The following is an 18,653-nucleotide window of genomic DNA, read 5'->3' as shown; positions in this document are numbered from 1 at the left end:
ATGGGATTCTTAGCAGCATATTTATCAAATGTGAACTCTAATGTTCACCCATTGATAAAATACAGTTCTAAAAATCCCATAGGAATGAATAGTGGGTGAGTTTTTATTAATTAAGCTCTAAATTCCCATTAAGATAAATCTGCCCCTAAGGGTAGGACTACATGGACGTTTTCGGCACGATCCGATGCGACAAATTGCACGAGACAGAAATAAGGTAAGAGATAGAAATGTCGGATGAAGTCGCAGCGTTGATCCGACAGTCGTGTTGCTTCGGATCAACGATGCGACTTCATCCGACAATGCATTCGATTACCTTATTTCCATTGCATGTGTTTTGTCGCCAGCATTTTGTCGCAGCGGGTCAGATCCCGCCAAAGGGTAGGGGCACACTGGGTAATTCGGGGAGATTGTCGCCTGGCGACTAATCGCTTGGTATTTGCGTCGATCAATCTCCCCGAACGCCTTCCCTCTGTCTTGCGCCAGCTATAATGAAAAGTCGCCTGTGACATGGCACACGCGGCGCTTCGTATTTCGAAGTTTCCTCGTGAGGCAACTTCGGAATACAAAGCGCCGCGTGTGCCATGCCGCAGGTGACTTTTCGTTATAGCTGGCGCAAGACAGAGGGAAGGCGTTCGGGGAGATTGATCGACGCAAATACCAAGCGATTAGGCCAGGTGACAATCTCCCCGAATCGCCCAGTGTGCCCTTACCCTAAGCATTTGAACTTTGACTGCCGGCATTTGAAAAACAACAAGCAATGTTTCTCCGTTAGCCGCTCTCATGTTTCTTTTGTAATTCTCACCATTTCCCAGCGCCTACAGCCAGCCTGCCATGCACAGAATCAGTAGGACAATTCTATAGATTCATTATGGTGCTTTTATTTCGTTTTATTTATTAGGTAAACATGAAACTGTACAAAAGCTTAAGAGAAAGCCCTGAGCAGGATGCGTAGTAAGAGGCCTTGCTATCAAAGTCCACAGTCAAAATGAAATCTACTTTACATGAATCCACAGATAGGCTGGGCCATTTAAATGGGTCGTGTAGTTACAACCTTGTTGCTCTATTGCTACTTTGTGCCCTCAAAGCATAAACCAGGTTCTATTTTATTGGCACAGATCAGCCATCAATCTGTCAGCACTTGCAGAATGTGGTCAAGGCACTTCCATTGCTGTAAAACAGGTGAATAAAACCTGCAGCCCCCGGTGATTGTAAACTACAACTCCCAGCAACGTCACGTGTAGTTCAGCATGCTGCTGGTTTTACTATCCTGGCCATACAGTTGTAGTAGCAAATGATAGTCTGTTGCTGCCTATATGCACATGTGCCATGGAGGGGGATGGATAATGTAAGTGAGTTTGGCCTCAGAGGAGTGACTGTGCATGGGACTAGTTCATGACAGAAGAAGCAGTAGCTTTAATTCACAGTGATGTGCCACTGAACTCTCACAGAGAAACGTAAGTGCATAGCCAACCTCTAGTTCTCCAGCTGTTTAACTACAATTCCCAGCATGCTCCAACAAACAGCTACAGGAGCAGCATCGGTCATTGCTGGGAGGAATAATCAGAAACCTACCACTTCTGTGTCAATGCAATGCAGGGATTAGCATTAATAGTGTGGAAAAAGAAAATATATATATTTTATTCACAATAATACTTTTAGTGCTCAAACCAGAGTGCTTTTACTAGTGGGAACCTGAGATCTATAGTTTAAAAAAAAAAAAGTTCATTTTTGCACAGGAAATTAGTGAGTTCATTTCCCCAGGCTTATCTAGTGTTCATCTCCTCAGACACGAGGCCTACACAACACCCCAGGGCTACACTGGGAACAGAGAATAACAAAATATACAGCCTTGCTTGTGAGACTAAATCTGAAGCATCAGTATAAAGGTCATGTATACATATATTGCACAATTAAGGTAAATAATTAGGGTTAGAAAAGGCTCAAACTGCAGCTTTATATTTAGCTCTTAACATGGTTTGCAAACAGGAACTAGTGTATACGAGTCCAAATCAGCAGTCGTTGTCTATCTGTACAGATCTTTTGATGGAAGTTGGACAGACGCCGCTCCCCTCAGGCACACGCAGAAGCACCGCTGCTTTGTTTCTCCCATGTGCAGTAACAGATACAGGGAAGTAAAATAGCTAAAACCTGTGCTTGCTGGATGGGTGTTAGAGTAATGTAGTAGAATTTCAGTGAGAGCAGATCAGGTATGGATACTAGTAGTTATAACAGGTTTGGATACTTGAGTAGAAAGAATTTAGGTTTCATTTTCAAGTTGGAAAGGACTTTTATTGCACAGATTTTAAAGCCTGGGTGCCAGGTCCCCTTTAAACAGGTGACCAGTACATGCTACCTGCTGATTGGTTGCAATGGGTTACTGCTCCGGGGCAAACTTTGTGGTTTTTATTACATAACCCCTTAACCAGCTTCTAATAGGCACAGGTTTTTAACTATTTGATGCAATGGATATACTGCACAGTAAACTGAAACAGAGGGATACAACAAAGGTGTCACTGCGTATGTTTTAGGAGATTAGAGTCCATTTTACTTCCAGCAAAGGATCTGTAGTGAGGTCCCATAGGGTGCACCCACTCATGCCGCTGCTTTAATGCTTGGGACCCATCCAACTTGTTTTCATCCTCCTCCTCCGTTACTGCTCTCGAGATTCATAAAGGAGCTTTGCTGCCTGTTAATAGAACAGTACAGATATGTGAGTGATCAACATCCAGGCACATCTATAGACTTCTAATACGTTTAAATAGAGTACTATGGGCTCAGACATAGGACACCTGCACTACATGCTGTAAGTAGCTCCTCACAGAAACAGGCAACAATACAGATAGAATACAATAGGGCTGATGTCCGAGCAGCTTACAATCTGGAGAGAAAATACAGCATAGAGGCTGTAGGTAATACGCAGTACTTTGAAGGTTTGATCACTTCCATTACCATTATATATAAAAAGTTACAATCTAGTTTCAAAAAAATTTAGGAGACCCTATAAAATGTAAATAAAAAGAATGGGATGATTTGCAAATCATAGAAACGCTATATTTAAAAAGGGCTGTTCACCTTTAACCTTTAGCATGATGTAGAGAGTGATTTTCTGAGACAATTTGCAATTGGTTTTCATTTTTATTTGTGGTTTTTGAGTTATTTAGCAGCTCTCTATTATGCAGTTTCATCTGGTTGCTAGGGCCCAAGTTTCCCATAGCAACCACACACCGACTTGAATGAAAGGCTGGAATATGAATAGGAGAGGGTTGGAATACAAAAGGAGTAATAAAAAGTAGCAAAATAAATTTGTAGCCTTACAACACATTTGCTTTTGAAAGCTGAATTTAAAAACAGCCTATTGAAGAGGGTTTTTTCGAATTAGTCATTCTATAACATACTAAAAGATAAAGGTGAACCACCCCTTTAATTGCTAAAAGTATAAATACAACATATCAGATGTTGAAACAGAGAACATTTTGTAATGAAAAATATATTCTCATGTGAAGTTTCATGGCAAGTCTCCCACCATGTTGCACCAGTTCTCTGTAACCAAATGAGAACAAAGGAGACCAATTACTGTACAGGTATAGGACCTGTTATCCAGAATGCTTGGGACCTGGGGTTTTTTCAGATAATGGATCTTTCCATAACTAAGATCTTCATATCTTGCATATACTAGAAAATAATTTATGATGAAATAAACCCATTAGGGTTGTTTTGTTTCCAATAAGGGTAAAGTATATCTTAGTTGGGATCAATTACAAGCCACTGTTATTATAAGGGAAAAAAGAAATCATTTTTAAAAATTTGAATTATTTGGATAAAATGAAGGTGGTTATTTATCAAAGTCCGAATTTATCTTCATATTTTCTGATACAAATTCCGATCAAATCCGCTCGGGTTTTTTTACGCTTATTTATACTTACATTTTTCCGAAAATGAAAAAAATAATTTACATTTTTTCATCCAATTTTCACAATATTTTCGGAATTTCCACCTGAAAACTTTAGAAAACCCAGCGCACATCAAAAAAAAGCATTGGGACTTTTCAGATTCTGACTTTTCCATCCTCGGTGGTTTAATAAATTCCAAAAAATTTTTTTAAAAGTAAGATTTAAAAAAAAAAATTGCATTCGGAGTTAAGTAAAACCCCCCTAAAGCTGGCCACAGACGCAAAGATCCAATCGTACAAATCATCGTACGATCGTACTTTCCCATCTCCTGACCTGCCACTAACCATTCAGATCAAATAAAGTAGTAAAAGAACAGATCAGCAATGTTCTGCCCCTGACAGCAATCGTACGATATCTATATCCAACCAAAGCTAGTGACAGTCTCCCACTGAAAATCGTACGATCGGCAATACATGCAGAGATATTATCGGCATCCAACAGAAATCTTTTAACCTGTCCAATCAACGATCTCCGCCAGACAAAAATGTCGGGACTCTCCACACATGGTCCGAAAATCGTACGAATCCTCTATTCGTACAATCGGATCTTTGAGTCTGTGGCCAGCTAAAGTCTATGGGAGATGTTCAAAGCTTTTTTTAGATTTTGGCTTTCCGGATAACTGATTTCATACCTGTACTTTTAAGAGTGAAATGTTGCCCCATTCTTGCCTAGATAAATGGATTGCAGCTGCTCAACAATTCAGGGCTCCTTTGTCATGTTATTCCTTTTCATAATGCACCAAAGGTTTTAGATGGGCGAGAGACTGCAGACAGGTCAGTTTAGCACCTGGTATATTGTTTTTATTTAATTGCAAATAGTACAGAGGGGAGAAATATCTGGATATCCTTTTTTATTCATATAGTGTCCCAACTGCTTGTAAAACATACAGCAGTTCTTGCAGCAATTCATTTTTAAAGGAAAATCAACCTGTGGGGGAAAAAACCCTGTACCCCCCACCCCAGGTAGACCTCCTCCTCCCTATAATCCATACTTACTGCTCTGTGCAGATTATTCCAGCGAAGTTGCACGCATCCATCTTCCGTGATTTCTGTAAGCTGAGAGATCCGTATTTCTGCACATTCACAGTTGGTGCAGTTTGCCGGTTTGAAACTTTGGAACTTTGCTGGAAGGATCTGTGGCGAGGGGTAAGTATGGAGTATGGGGCATTTCCCTGGGGAGGGAGGTCTATCTGGGGTGGGGGATACGAGGTTTTTTCCCCACAGGTTGATTTCTCCTTTAAGAAAGCAATAGCCTTTATTATCTTTCCTTGAATAGATGTTAAAGGGACCTTACTAGTTGTCCTGGGAGCACATGTTTAGGTGTTCAGCAGCATGTAGAACTTTACTGATCTAGATGATCCATTACCTTGTGCATTGCTGCCAGCCATGATGCAGACATCTTCTTGTTGCAATTGATATCTTCACTTGTAGTAAACTTCATTTGTTTTAAGTCGTCAGAACCTTGTTTCTTATACTGGAGCAGCATTCCGATAGCACGGCTGTTTCCTCCTGTGTGAGGGGAAAATCTACACATATCAGCTACTGACCCTGAGGAAATATAGTCTGGCAAGTCAGAGAGAAAAAAAAAAAAAAAAAAATAGAGAGCAATTTAAAAAGAAACTCAAAGCCCAAGGTTACTGGGAGATCCAACTGGACACAATCATCCCACAAAGACAACAGTTGCTTTGTCATTTGTTACTGTAGGATTTCACCAATAGCTTCATCCATAACAAAGATTGGGATAGTAGAAGAATTCTCTTAGAGCAACCAGCATACAAGAGCAGATAAACAGGCAGTCTAAACTATATGATCATTATATTGTGGGGTCTCTTGGTGGCAGACAGTTCAGAATGAGAGCACAAACCATTACTTTGTACAAGTGCAGTTATACATATGAGCAGGAGCTGCCATATTGGTGTGGTTATAAATAAAAGGAAAACAATTAGACAAGAGGGTATAGTTCCCATTTCTAACTTTACCCAACTACATCTTTGTTATGAAGAATTATTCAAAAATAAAATGATTATCTTGGGGAAAAAAAACAAATCATTTGATGAAACGACCAGCCTTTTTTTTCCCCACTGGACATGCCTACATGCCAGTCCCATAGGTACAAACAGGCATGTCATCATGCATTGGAAATTAAATCATGTGCATGCAAATCTGACACGGATTCTTTGAACCGAGTGGTTACCTTTAATGAACTATATTTTTATGATGCAGAATTGCAGTCTGACAACTTGCAGTTATTTTTTTTTTAACATTACAGCGGATTATATGGGTTTATATGGCAGACTGGAAATTAAATAGGAGGCTGCCTGAATAGAAACACAATGGATAAACTATTAAGACAAATCTTTTTTGCTATTAATGTTTATCCCTTGTGATTCTATGAGGGCCACTAGGCATGGCCTCTATACAGCATATTAAATATCTGCCTGGGGAGGGAAGAGGGGCAGCAGAACAGAAGATAAACATCTAATTGCAAATTGTCAGAATGTCCCTGTCTCCCTCATAGAAAAAGTTCATTTTAAGGTGAACTGCTCCTTTAAAAACGGCTAGTAAAGCTTGTATACCGATGTTTATAGATGTTTCACTAAGCAGCGTTTGCAATCCATATGGATTATTTATATACTTACATTTTTAAGTTGGTTCTAATAATCATACCTTAGTTCTGCTCTCCAGAAGCGGAACATTACAGGGGACAAATTTCTCTGTTTGTCCTGTTTAGCTCAAGAACTAACAAGCCACATCATTTTCTTGATTAATATAATAAACAAAACATTAAATATTAGTGCAATGGAAAGGCCTTGTGCTGAAGGGGGTGTACTGTCCCTTTAAACGAGAGGTAATGGTAGTTTGGGCGAGCAGCTGTGTGCCAACGCATTGCAAAGGCTGCTGATCAACATATTAAACATATCTATTTCCAAGCTTTACTAATGTCACGGATAATTAATGATCAATGAATGACAAACAGATTAGTGCATATCCATCCAATTCTTCACATGGCTCTGCATAGATTTAATGAAAAGGACAAAGTGAAGATTGGGAAAGACGTCCAGATGCAGAGGAGTTGTTCCGTCTTGGCCTAATCAGCGGCTAAAACACAACATGCTGACAGAATGGACGCCATGATACAACTGCTAACCTTCAGTAATGCACTGGCTCTCCAACAGGCTGGTGTAAGTATGAATATCTTTATCTATATCAAAGCAGCAAGTGAGCATTAAAGAGAGAGGGTCACATCAGAACGGCAATTGGTGTGTGAAGAAAAAACAAAAACATACAGTACATAATTGGCATTTGTAGTTAACCCTGGTGCATTACTAGATCCATTGAAAACAAACTATCATGTGGTCTGTCTTATCTAGGCTGTGAGGGACACCAGAAAACCTGTGTGAATATTCATTGGGACTACAACCTCTTCTGATTTATGTGTGCAAACATGAGTGTCCCATCTAGGTTACTAGATACGACTATATCAATGATTCTGGATTCTGGCTTCTGGAACCGCTCGAGGCAACCACAACCCTTTAGCAGTAAAGATCTGAGTCTCCAAAGATGCCCCAGTAGCTCCCCATCTTCTTTTCTGCTGATTCACTGCACATGCTCTGTGCTGCTGTCACTTACTGAGCTTAGGAACCCACTCACAATATACAGTACACATAGAATAGAAATGACACAATATACAACGATTAGTAATTAATACAGAATTACTACATGGCAGCACAGAAATCAGCCCTGTAGCATCAGCTTATATTACAGACAAACCCTCATTTTCTGCTTGATAATTAGTGACGACCCCTAAACTTAGCTTCTCAACAGCTGCTCAGAGCTCACTGAGCATGTGAGTGTCACAAACACTTTCCAAGATGGTGACCCCCTGTGACAAGTTTGAAGTCCTGGATAATTGCTGCTATTGAGATGCTGAAACTTTAGGCTGTTGCAATTAAAATAAGCATATAAAATGGCATTTTAAGCCATATTAATTTTTAGGGTTTAGTTCTCCTTTAAAGGGGACCGGTCACCCAGACATAAAAAGCTGTACAAGAAAAAGTCCTTTTCAAACTCAACGAAACTCAATTTTTTTTTTAATTAAAACATCCATACCTATCAAACACATTTAAAAATCTCAGCTGTCAATCATTTATTGCCTGCCCTATGCCTTAGGCATTTACTTTCACTTTCCATTCTGTACTTCCTAGATGTCACTGCCCTCCCCCCCCTCCCTTCCTTGCAATCTAACTTTGTAACCAATGTACAGGCATGGGTATCCGGTGCCTCATTCTTGCTCAGACAAGATTTCTAGATAATGCAAAGCTTGCCTTAACAGTGTTTACAAAATGGCTGCTGCCTGCTTGCCGAGATTGTAAATTCTCAGACTGAAGGGAACAAGATTTAAATAATTTCTATATTGTAAGTAAAGTTTATTTGGCTTGACTAACATGATATATAGGATTTGAAATTATTTCTTAGGGTGACATGTTCCCTTTAAGTCTGTGTACATCCATGTTTGTCTGACTACCAATTGCTTTACCAGGCACTGCCAGTTTATAATGTAAACGTTGTACACCACAAGCTACTCTGTTGTGGAATCTTACCTCCAGGAGTGAACCCTTCTGTGAGTATCTGGACACTTAAAATCCGAGAAACTTCTATTTCATAATGGCTTTCCCCATCAAGGAACAAATATCTATTACAAAAAAATGAAATGATATTAATACAGAGCAAGTGAAGGAATTCATGGAAAAATAACAGAATACTGCAGCACAATTATATATAGCTAAATAAGCACAGAATGTTTTACATCACTTGTGGTCCATTGGAATAATGCTACTTGTTGTACATGGACACAAATAGTAGTAAGAGTGTATATATCCCAATGTTCAGGGAAATCTCAAGTGCCATGGCCTGTTCTATTCCAGCTGCACCCATGTACCACACACTGGCCTATTTCAGGATACCGTGGCAATGTCAGATATTCCAGTGTATGAATTCACTAGCATACTGCCAAATTCCCCTGAGCCACCAGATCTGCTCATATAAAAGCAAGGTGCAAGTAGAAAGAGAACGACAAGGTGCTCCAGAATTAGTTGTAAAGTTACTCACCAAACAGCGAAAGTGGTCCGGATGCACCAGCCCCAGACCCCCAGCTTCGGGGAGCGGTACAGCAGAAGATAAAGAAGCAGGGCTGACCAGCACTCAAACGGATCCACAAGACCAGAGATATTCCGTTAAAAGATACATTTATTGGTAAAGCACCCTGAAGGGTGTGAAGCGCGTAGGGTGGATGGAGATGAAGCTATAATTTTTTTACCAATAAATTTATCTTTTAACTGAATATCTCTGGTCTTGTGGATCCGTTTGAGTGCCGGTCAGCCCTGCTTCTTTATCTTCCCAAGTAGAAAGAGACCCACTTCATGGTCTGCCAATGCCTAAACCCAGGCCAGTGGGAAACAACACACTCACCCCATGCCAGTGGGAGGCATTGACAGACTGCATTTCCCATCCATAAACACCAGATCATGTGATAATAGAACAGTCTGCTATTGCCTAAAGCAGGTTTACAAGATTCAAAACCATTGTTTATTTTGCAAATATAGTGTTCTGTCAGTGTTCAGATACCTGTGATTGTTGGACAGTCGACACACAGAGGTTTCAGATTTTTCAGAGCATCCATGAGTGATAGAAAACGTAGCTCCTGAAAAAGCACACAAAAAAAAGCCTTTTTGTCTTCAAACCAGGTTGTGCCATGACTGAGATAATTCACTTATGTGATTGCAGTTACAAACAGTACTGATAGCTTTGTTCCTTGCAGTAGCCCTACTCAGCCAGTTCCTCCTAGTCTGCAGTAGAGTTGCAATGGGTCTCCATAGGCTCACAGAATAATCCGACCATTTGCCGAACAATTGTATGAGCCTGATCAGGCCCAAGGTGGGTCTTTAAGAATACAAGAGATGACAGAAGTGTGTAAAGATGGCCATAGATGCAAAGATAAAGTCTTCGTTTTGTATGATTTTTGGACGATGTGTAGGTCATCCAGACATTTTTTATGCTAGGGCGATCAGTCAGGTGAGACTTCTGTTGGGTAACTAGTATATCTCTGCATCTATTGCCTGACAATATCAATGGGTGACTGTCATTAGTATTTGTCAGACATTTTCAGCATGTTGCGATTCAATAAATATTGATTTGTGGCAGAGTCTGCGAGTTATGTGCTCCATCCATACCTACGTTTGCTGAAATTGTTTGCGGGTCTCCTGGTGTGGCATGACTGGAGAGTGAACACAATACACAGGTGAAGGTGACTGAACGAATTTGCTGAAAGTTATTGGTCTGACATAACTATATTATAGTTGCTGTATGATGGCCAGAACATAGTCCGATTTTTTTTCCTTTCTACTGCTTTATTTAATCTGAATGGTTAGAGGTAGGTCAGGAGATTACAACAAAGATTGATTGTCAGACAGAAGGACCTGTGACCAGCTTAAGTATTTAGCACAAATCTCAGTCTTGTGTGATGCAGAGCCACTTTCCAGCAGGATATTTCAGAAAATGAATATTAGAATGGCCCTTTCTTAAATAAAATGCTTTTATTTCAGCTTTAGGGTACAATAGCACAATGTTTCAGGCCCAACTCTGCCCTTTTATCAAGCTCGTTCCTGGGGTACTTACCATTCATCAGAACTTTAAGTTGGCGGTCATAGAATTCCATCTCCTTCTGAGAAATGACAGAGCATTCTCCACACTGACGCACGGGATCCACAAAGCACATGCGGGGCAGAGGCACTTTCTTACTGCAGCATTTATCACAGAAGCATTTCCCACACCTGCGGCAGTGATGCTGTGGAAAGACAGTCAAGCTCTGGTTCAGTTTTTTATTTTATAAAAACTATACAATTTCCCTGTGCCTTTAAATCCTCTTCTCCCATAAAATGTTCACCTTAACTGCCCAAAGCTCTCTCTTCTTTAGAATTAATGTTTACGTTGCCAAACCCCTGCACCTTTGGACATAATATGAATGATATCCCTGCAATGAGCACCAACCATTTTGTTTTTTGGTGCGCTACCACTATTAATGTGAATTCCAAGATGGAGTGCTTCCACCAGTATGCAACACCGGTTTGGTGTCATTTGCCATCAGGTGTAAGGCCCAAAGCCCAAAAATTGTATCCAAACAATTTAAAATCAATATGGCAGAACTGATGCAGTTGAATAAGTGATGGCCCGAAACGTTGCCACTTGTTTTTTGAGCTAATAAATACCTATCACTGATTCAACTGGATCAGTTGTGCCATAGTGATTTTGTCTTGTTTGGACCACCATTAATGTGGACATGGTCTTGTGGTAACACGGATGTGAATTAAATTGGGTGTGGCCCAATTTAAAAGGAGGGATATGTCACACATGGGATGTTTTTTTCTAGCCGGAGACTCTGGAACAGTCAGTGGCCATTAGGGAAAGCTGGAAGTAGTGTTCAACAACAGTAAGATAAAAAAATAGAGATGAATGCAGTAAACCATGTAAAATACATTTTTCACCACAACATTGATAGGTCACAAGGTTTGGAATGATTCTAGAAGGGCATGTTATTTCTCACCAGATACATTAAGATATAGCCTAACCCTTTCCCTTCCAACTACTTATTCTACATGTCCACCTATGCCACTCCCTTTTATCTACTTCCTGTTCTTTTGTTTTATCGCTGGTATTATGTAAACTAATAAAAGTGATTTAGAGAAATCTAGCCTAAACCAAGATAAACCTGCATGGAATAACACACCCCTCTGTAGAGTGTACGGCAGGTTTTCTTGGGGCAGTGTGTATGCTTGGTGTTTGATTGTGCACAACAGATAAGAAAACCAGATCCATTCAGAACAATTACAAATGTCTTTCACTTACCTTCCTGGTTATGAAGTCAAACTTTGCATCACAGTGCATACACCGAGGGCACTAGAGACAACACAAGCAGCAATAAATTACTACATTCCATTCTAATAAAAAACAATACAACAATCACATAATTATATAATTTGCCCCATTTGTACAAATGATGTGGCTCTTTTCCCTCTGCAGCAAGAAACCTTTCCTCATTTCCACCCCACTGCTTTATCAAGCCAAGTTACTATAAAGCCAGCAGTCATTTAAACAGGAAATACCTTTAATTCAATTATTCTAACATATGGAGTCAATCTGGGACAGGGTTCAGCAAATCAAAGTGCAAAATAGGTATAAAAATAGTATGCCTTAAACTAAGAGAAACTAAAGGCTACACTTGATAAAAAGAAACAGTCAAAGCCATCTAAAAACAATACTGGTTAAAGGTGATGATTGAGGTACAGGTATAGAATAGGTTATCCGGAAAGCTCCAAATTACAGTAAGACATCTACCATAGATTTCATGTTAAATCAAATAATTAAAAAAAAAAAAAAAACAATACATTGAACTTTATCCCAATTAAGCTATAATGTAGGTAAAGCAATTCTACTGGATATATTTAATGTTTATTTTTATTTTTTTTAGCAGACAAATTATGGAAAGATCCTTTATCCAAAGCATTATAAGATCCCAAGCATTCTGTGTAGCAGGTCTCATACCTGTACCTGAACACACACACTAATATATTTAATAAGATAACAGACTAAAGAGATCTGAAACAGTATTTTCTTTCTGTATGAAAAAGCAGAGCAAATGCCCTTTGTACTTTCCCCTCGTGCCTTACTGTAAAAAAAAGCTACTGTAAAAAAGCTCAGCACAATAAAGTCATCTGGGCAGAACAAGCAGGTTCACACTCACTAGTACAAGATTCCTCAGTTTACAATAATTTCTAAAATGTAATGGCAGTTAAAGGAACAGTAACACCAAACAATGAAAGTGTATCAAAGCAATTAAAATATAACATACTGTTGCGCTGCACTAGTAAAACTGGTGTGTTTGCTTCAGAAAGACAACTATGGTTTATATAAACAAGCTGCTGTGTAGCCATGGGGGCAGCCATTCAAGCTGGAAAAAAGGAGAAAAGGCACAGATTACACAGCATATAACAACTAAGCCCTGTCCAATACATTTATGTGCTATGTAAACTGTGCCTTTTCTACTTTTTTTCCCATCCTACAGGGAATTTCTAGTAGACTTAAGTTATGAAGATCCAAATTATGGAAAGATCCGTTATCCGGAAAACCCCAGGTCCCGAGCTTTCTGGATAACGGATCCTATACCTGTAAAAGACTGAATCACAAACATTTTCAGCTCCATGGCAGAGGTCAGATGCTAGAAATTGCTCCCATTCAAAGGTAACTGGAATTGCTGCACCAAGTGAACCTGTAACCTGCTCCAGTGAATAGCAAGTTATAGAGAGCACGAGAGAGAGCTCCGCATTGTGTACATGTGGCATTGTGTGGAAATGTACAGTAACAGCAAGTGAGACGTTAGCATGAATGTATCACAGTGCATTTATTATAGCAGCTAGAGCTGGCTAACATCAGTGGGGAGCAGTCCCCAGCAACTAGAATTCACTGTGGAAGCAAAGAGCGCAAGGTTAAACAGCGACTGCTCCCCAAATGCCTGGCTAACGCCAAAAACACTCCTACCAAGTCTTTGTTGTCACTTATCACTGTTAAAATCTAAGAGAACCTTCAAACTTGCATGAATGACATTAAAGGAGTTGTCCGCCTTTGAAATAAACTTTTAGTATGATGTAGAGAGTGATATTCTGAGACAATTTGCTATTGGGTTTCATTTTTTATTATTTGTGGTTTTTGAGTTATTCAGCAGCTCTCCGGTTTGCAATTTCAGCAATCTGGTAGCTAGGGTCCAGATTACCCTAGCAACCATGCATTGATTTGAATAAGAGACTTGATTATGAATAGAAGAGGGCCCAAGTAATGAAAAGTAGCAGTAACAATCAATGTGTAACTCTAAAAAAGCTTTTGTTTTTAAGATGGGGTCAGTGACCCCCATTTGAAAGCTGCAAAGAGTCAGAAGGAAAATAATTTAACTATAAAAAATAAATAATGGAGACCAATTGAAATGTTCCTCAGAATTGGCCATTCTAGAACACTCAAACTTAAAGTGAACCACCTAAAGGAAAACTATACCCCCCCCCAAAATGAATACTTAAGCAATAGATAGTTTATATCATATTAAGTGGCACATTAAAGAATTTTAGCAAACTGGAATATAATATATATATATATATATATATATATATATATATATATATATATATATATATATATATATATATATATATATATATATATATATATATATATATATATATATATATATATATATATATATATATATATATACACACACACACAGAGTGGAGAAAGGCTTCAGTAATAGAAGCCGAAACGTCGTAAAAAATAAACAGATCTTTTTTGCACCTGTATAAAGTCCTGTGAATATATATATATATATATATATATATATCTATCTATCTATCTATAGTCCTTTTACATCTCTTGCCTTGAGCCACCATTTCGTGATGGTCTCTGTGCTGCCTCAGAGATCACCTGACCAGAAATACTACAACTCTAACTGAAAGAAGTGTTGAAGCAAAAGACACAACTCTGTCTGTTAATTGGCTCATGTGACCTAACATGTATGGTTTGTTGGTATGTTTGTGTGCACAGTGAATCGTACGATCCCACGGGGAAGCCCTTATTTTTTTTAAAATGGCAATTTTCTATTTATGATTACCCAGTGACACATACTACTAGAAAAGTATATTATTATGAAAATGGTTTATTTATATGAAGCAGGGTTTTACATATGTTTTTATGCAATATCTTTTTATAGAAACCTATATTGGTCGGGGGGAGGGGGGTATAGTTTTCCTTTAAAGGATTAAAAAGTTAATGTTACATATGAATCATGAAAGTAAAAACCAGGGATTGTTCAAACAGAGCAGTGTTGGCAAATATAGGTATAGGCCTAGGCTTGGAATCACAATTAGTACCTGTACTACTGAGTAGATATACAAGTAGTAGAAGACATCGGGTGTTGGTAAATAAGCAGGCTAGTGAGTGTTGGCTGATCAGTCTGATACAGCTGCAAAACTCGCAGATTAGGGAGCAGTGTAACCGGTGCCAGGCACTGAATGGGGACTGATCTGGGCAATGACTGGGAGGGGGCAGGGCAAGTCAGTGGTTGAGTACTGTAAGCCTGCAAGTCTTGCTCTTCTCTGAGTACCACATGCGAGGCCCATTAAAAAAAAAAAAAAATCCAAAAATCTGAGTTTGGGGAGCTCTTACATACAGACTACACCAATATCAAATGTGGCTGTTGCTAGGCCCCAGCTGTAACATGTACAATCATGACACTGAAGGTTTATTATTATTGCCAGCATCTGTACAAATTACATAACCACGGACTTCCCAGTCTGTAAAATTCTAAATATATACAAGGCCCACATATATGGCTAAACGCAGAAACCACCTAGAAAGCACAGAGTTCAGTGTGATGTCAAAGCAAAGCTTATTTCCCACTTCATGGATTGTGATTCTAGAAAGAGAATGGAAGCAGTAGGAAAGGAGTGGGGCCTGCACATCCTTCCTACACACAAATGTCCAAGGGAAAGGCTGCGTCTCACTGAAAATGTGGGAGTGAATATGGCAGCAATTGTACAATTACTTATTTTCCTCCCAGACACTGCTTGTGCTCTCACATCAGCAGACGGAACAGAAAGCTCAAGGGAGGTGCTGTGGAATTTAACCAATAAAATGTGATGACTACAGTGTTCCACTGCTCTGAACAAAGCACAAACATGGCAAACTGCAAACAACAAGCCAAGTGCAGATAATCCCTCCCTTGCCATATAGTGAACTTCTACTACTATACAATTAAAGGGGTTATTCACTTTTAAATTAACCCTTTGTATGATGTGGAGACTGCTATTCAGAGACAATTTTGCTATTGGGTTTTTTTGTGGTTTTTGTTATTTTTTTTTTTTTCAGCAGCTCTCCAGATTGCAGTTTCAGAAATCTGGTTGCAAGGGTTCAGAATTATCCTAGCAACCGTGCATTTGGTTCAATAAGAGACTGGAATAATAGGAGAGGACCTGAATAGAAAAATTAGTAATAAAAAGTAGCAATAACAATATGTGTAGCCTTACAGAGCATTGCATTTCAGATGGGGGTCAGTACCCACCATTAGAAAGTGGAAAAAAGTCAGAAGAAGAAAAATAATTCAAAAGCTATATATAAAAAAAAAAAAAAAAAAAAAAAGAACCTGAGAAGATGCTTAGAATTAGCCATTTTATAACTAAAAGCTAACTTAAAGGGATTGTTCACCTTCAAGCACTTTTTTCAGTTCAGTTGCCACCAGAAAATACTTTTTCCAATTACTTTCTATTTTCTATGTGTGACCGTTATTCTAATATTTTAAGAGTAAAGTTTAATTTTTCACCTTCTGGGGGGGGTCGCCGACCCTGTAAACTGTTCTAAATGGACACATTTAGTTGATACATTTCTTATCTTTGTCAGAATCACCGAGTTTCATTACAGGCAGCTTTTTAAGCTTGACATAGAGCAGATTGTAGCATGGTAATGGTGGAGCTCACCCATGATACATAGTACAAGCTTGTGAAGTTGGCCATACACAGGGAGATCCACGCAATGTCATCAAGTGAGTGGATCTCTCCCCGATATGGGGCTGATTCGATCGTGGGCCCTAGGGCCCAATGATTGGATCATAATGCAGGAGAACGGGCGGACGGACTGCGGGACAACATCAACTCAGATGCGGTCCAATGGGATTTTTAACCCTACTCGATCGACATCTGCCTGACTTTTGGCCAGATATTGATCGGGGAAGCCCGTTTTGAGGGCCCCACACAAGGGCCAATAAGCTGCCAACTCAGTTTTAGCCAGCTTTAGAACTGATACAATAGTTGCTAATACTCCAGAGATGCTGATGAGAAATGTATCAAGTAAATGTTACAAAATTGTAACAGTTTAGAGTCTGCACCTGAATTACTGAGCTGCCAGCCTTGAAAAACCAGACACAGGAACATACAATTTTAAACTTATATTTTGAAAAAAAGTGATAAAAAAAATAAAAAATGTAAAGTAATTAAAAAGTCTGTATTTCTGGGGAACGATCTGAAAACAACGGAAAAAAAAAGTGTTTGGAAGGTGAACAACCCCATTAAAGGTGATCCGATACACACAGTACAGAGACATACAATGTAGATTTATTGGCCAAACTACTTGGGACTGAAAACAATGTGTAATAGCAAGGTTTGTGCCAATGCCATACAAGAGCAAAAATACTGTACTACTCAAAAATAAATCAAAAAGTTTGATAATCAAAATAGCCTGAGAGGTTTTACTCACAGTTCACCTCAGTCCCAAGGTGCAAGTCCAGAGCAATATTTCAAAAGAGAGATGTGAGGACCTCCAATAGTAAGAAACGATCAGTTAAAAAAATGAAAAAGATTTTTTTATTAGGACATGATAAGACCTAACGCGTTTCATGCCTGTTGGGGCACTTACTCATACACTGCCAGCGTATTTTTCATTTTTTTTAACTGATCGTTTCTTACTATTGGAGGTCTTCACATCTCTCTTTTGAAATATTGCTCCCAAGTACTTGGGAGCCCAAATACATAATCCCACAGGTCAGGGTTTGAATAAAAAGGCAACACACAAGGTTAAAGCAGCAGCACTGTCCTATTGGCTGGGACACAAGTCCAGATATAAAGTGTCAGGCATGAAGCAGGACATACATCACACAGTATGGATGACATTCCCTATCATATTAGAGGCATATTACACACATCATTCCTATACAAAGCATACACGTGCCTTCTGTTTCCCAAAGTGCTGTCTGGGGCCCATACTTGTGCTGTGTCTCGCAGTGAGGGCTTGTATTGCAGGGTGGGAGCCTTACACACTTACTGGTGTTCATCGTTCTACTACATTTTACTTTTAGAAGAGGTTCTGCAGCAGCAACAGTTGCCCAAACAGACGAAAGTATTTGCTAAGCTTACATATGACTGTACCTTTAATAACACACACACACAATTAAAGGGGACCATAGACATTTAAAGGCTAAATCTGCTGCTGAAGTTCACCTCCCGTCACTGAGCTGCACTCTTGCCAACACAGCAGGACAACGGGAGTTGTGCTCCAACAGCAGGAGGAGCAGGAGGAGGAGGAGGGCCGCTGCTTGCTCTGTCCGTCCCCAAACGTCTAACTTTAAAAAAAATGAGAAGCTTCAGGCAAATGCCGTCTCTCAAACAGCTTGTGAATTACAAATCCCAGACTACCATGATGACACCTCTTAATTAAATGGGGCGTGGGAGTTGCAGTTGAACACAGCCGGAAAGTCACACACAGAAAAGAGTTACGTGCCAACAAACCTCTTTGTCAGGCACCCAAGGCGGTTCCTCCAGACAGAAAGGGCTGCAGTGCGCTCGGTTTTCCGGGACCATACGAAGCCCGCTGGGAGACCGAACCAGCTTCTTTCCATCGCGAACGGTGGACATCTTTACCCCACCTCACACGAGCAAGAGGCACGCCCCTGGTGCAGCTCAGCCAATCAGCACATCCCTCACCCACCCACATCCTCTGTCCCATAAAAATAAGCGTGAGCGCTTAGACGAACGACGATTGGTGCCCATCTTTTACGCTTCCGACAACACTATATATATCAGCGGGCCAATGCCCATCTTAGCTCAGGCCACGGGCTGCT

General features: G+C 39.7%; 1 protein-coding gene across 2 annotated transcripts; it reads right to left on the bottom strand.

Annotated features, from left to right (window-relative positions):
- Nucleotides 1-858: 858 nt before the first annotated feature.
- On the bottom strand, nucleotides 859-18,513 carry zfyve21.L (zinc finger FYVE-type containing 21 L homeolog). 2 transcript variants are annotated; one of them, XM_018229031.2, is made up of 8 exons: nucleotides 18,322-18,513; nucleotides 11,852-11,902; nucleotides 10,625-10,793; nucleotides 9,575-9,650; nucleotides 8,551-8,642; nucleotides 7,098-7,151; nucleotides 5,316-5,458; nucleotides 859-2,686 (listed from the first exon to the last, which is right to left on the bottom strand). In XM_018229031.2, the coding sequence occupies exons 1-8, from the start codon at nucleotides 18,445-18,447 to the stop codon at nucleotides 2,651-2,653; spliced, it is 747 nt and encodes a 248-aa protein (XP_018084520.1). In that variant the 5' UTR covers nucleotides 18,448-18,513; the 3' UTR covers nucleotides 859-2,650.
- Nucleotides 18,514-18,653: the final 140 nt, after the last annotated feature.

Source organism: Xenopus laevis, chromosome 8L, assembly GCF_017654675.1.
Source record: "Xenopus laevis strain J_2021 chromosome 8L, Xenopus_laevis_v10.1, whole genome shotgun sequence".
NCBI classification, from domain to species: domain Eukaryota; kingdom Metazoa; phylum Chordata; class Amphibia; order Anura; family Pipidae; genus Xenopus; species Xenopus laevis.
Note: the sequence above shows the minus strand (reverse complement) of the source record. Positions and strands in the feature narration are given on the sequence as shown.

Excerpts from the sequence above, each read along its gene's own strand:
- zfyve21.L (XM_018229031.2), bottom strand. The coding sequence starts at position 18,447 with ATGTCCACCGTTCGCGATGGAAAGAAGCTGGTTCGGTCTCCCAGCGGG. Across the intron at positions 9,651-10,624 it reads ACTTAAAGTTCTGATGAATG|GAGCTACGTTTTCTATCACT; the intron begins GTAAGTACCCCA and ends GTGCTTTTTCAG. Across the intron at positions 7,152-8,550 it reads AGAAGGGTTCACTCCTGGAG|ATAAAGATATTCATACTTAC; the intron begins GTAAGATTCCAC and ends GCTTTGATATAG.